Source organism: Rattus norvegicus, chromosome 11 (genome assembly GCF_036323735.1).
Source record: "Rattus norvegicus strain BN/NHsdMcwi chromosome 11, GRCr8, whole genome shotgun sequence".
In the NCBI taxonomy this organism is placed as follows: domain Eukaryota; kingdom Metazoa; phylum Chordata; class Mammalia; order Rodentia; family Muridae; genus Rattus; species Rattus norvegicus.
In genome coordinates, this window is record NC_086029.1 from 55,192,422 (window position 1) to 55,194,751 (window position 2,330).

General features: G+C 37.8%; 1 protein-coding gene across 1 annotated transcript; it reads left to right on the forward strand.

Moving 5' to 3' along the window:
- The first annotated feature begins 739 nt into the window (after positions 1 to 739).
- Positions 740 to 1,669, forward strand: Olr1563 (olfactory receptor 1563). The gene has a single exon (NM_001000046.1). It carries the CDS (start codon positions 740 to 742, stop codon positions 1,667 to 1,669), a length of 930 nt encoding a protein of 309 aa, NP_001000046.1.
- Positions 1,670 to 2,330: the final 661 nt, after the last annotated feature.

The window sequence follows — 2,330 nt, forward strand, 5'->3', positions numbered from 1 at the left end:
ACTTCATTCATCAAGGATGATATAGCCCCACTATTCATAATATGACATTGGTGTTATCTAGGATATTGAATTAAAAATTGGTTAAACAGTTTCACATACAAAATTATCTTTTACAAATAGGAAGAAGGACTTATATATTTGGCAAAAGTAAATATAAATAATGCCATGGGGAAAGTCGATATTTATGAACGTTTTTGTGACAGAGGGAAAAAATTTCTTCAACATCGCAAGGTTATTTCATTAAAATTAATCTCTCCCCATCTACATTAGTGATTTTCCTGCAATGTCTAATATATACATTTAAAACACCTCTCACACTTTTCAAAATATCTCTCACCTGGGAGATATATGAAAGTAATTTTGCCATATTTGCATCAACTTATTTTAATATTTGGGGAGAAAATGAGAGTAACACCGAAAATATACAACAAATTCTTTGAGGACACTGAACCAGATCTGAGCAACCTAAATTTTTATGTCTTTACATGCTTGAAGAAAAGTAAACCTTTTTCAATTTATTTATCTACTCTGGAAGTATCAAGTAATCCAATGAACTTTGAGAAACAAAGATAGTTATCCTTTAAGGGAAAAAGAAATTGAAAATACGGAGCTTCATTAGAAAGACCGTAGGTAAACTTGAAAAAGAAATTCTCTGTCTGTTATACAATGCAAAATGGAAAATGATCAGACCATAGTTGCAATCTGACATCTTTATCACTAGTCAACAGAGAAGCTGAAGATGGCTGAGGACAACTACTCCTTAACAACAGAGTTCATCCTGGTGGGATTCTCAGATCACCCAGACCTGAAGACACTTCTGTTCCTGGTGTTCTCTGCCATTTACCTGGTCACCACGGTGGGGAATCTTGGACTGGTGGCCTTGATCTACATGGAACCTCGTCTCCACACACCCATGTACATCTTTCTGGGCAACCTGGCCCTGATGGACTCCTGCTGCTCCTGTGCCATCACTCCCAAGATGCTAGAGAACTTCTTTTCTGTGAACAGAAGGATCTCTCTCTATGAATGCATGGCACAGTTCTATTTCCTCTGTCTTGCTGAAACAGCAGACTGCTTTCTTCTGGCAGCCATGGCCTATGACCGCTATGTGGCCATATGCAACCCACTGCAGTACCACACCATGATGTCCAAGAAACTCTGTGTTCAGATGACCACAGGAGCCTACATAGCAGGAAACATACATTCCATGATTCACATAGGGTTCCTGTTCAGGTTAACTGTCTGCAGGTCTCATACAATCAAGCATTTCTTTTGTGATGTCCTTCCACTATACAGACTCTCATGTGCTGACCCTTATATCAATGAACTGATGATACTCATCTTTTCTGGTTCAGTTCAAACCTTTACCATTACTATTGTCCTGATATCATATTTCTGCATCCTTTATACTATATTCACAATGAAGTCCAAAGAGGGAAGAAGCAAAGCCTTATCTACTTGTGCATCCCACTTTCTGTCTGTGTCAATATTCTATGGGTCTCTCCTCTACATGTATATTCGACCAAGTTCAGTTAATGAAGCATATAAAGACATACCTGTCGCTATTTGTTATACTCTAATAATTCCTTTATTAAACCCCTTTATTTATAGTCTGAGAAATAAGGAAGTTATAAATGTGATGAAAAGAACAATTGAGAGACAGCTGTAACATTCTGAATATAAATTTGAAAATTAACTTGAACTTCAAATAAATCTATGTATACTTTTAAGAGGGCAAAAAAGTACATCTCCGTAATCTTTTAAATTTATTCAAATTAGTTCAGAAGGAATGGGATTACTAATATTTATTTCAAAATCTTAGAGACAAAATATATTAGAAGTCATAAGACTAATTAGACAGCTCATGACAATTCCTCCAAGTCCTAGAAATAGCATGTGTAATGGGGTAACTTTTTATTAATTATTGGTAAGACTTTTAATTCCAAATCATAAAGTAAAATGTCATAAAGATTGCAAGTTCTTTTCATTATTACTTTTTTAAAATCTTTATTACAGTCCAATCACTGTCCCCATCCTGGTCTACCCTCTGACTGTTCCTTATTCTATTCCTCTTCCCCTGTCTCCAAGAGTATGTCCCCACCCCTGCAACTCCACACCACCAAACCTTCCCACTCCCTAGGACCTCAAGTCACTTGAGGGTTAGGTGCATCTTCTCTCACTGAGGCCAGACCAGGCAGTCCTCTGCTGTTATGTGTTGTGGGCCTTGAACCAGCTAGTGCATGGTGCCTGATTGGTGGCTCAGTGTCTGAGAGATCCCAGAGGTTCTGGTTAGGTGAGTACGCTGGTCTTCCTATTGGGTCATGCTCCTC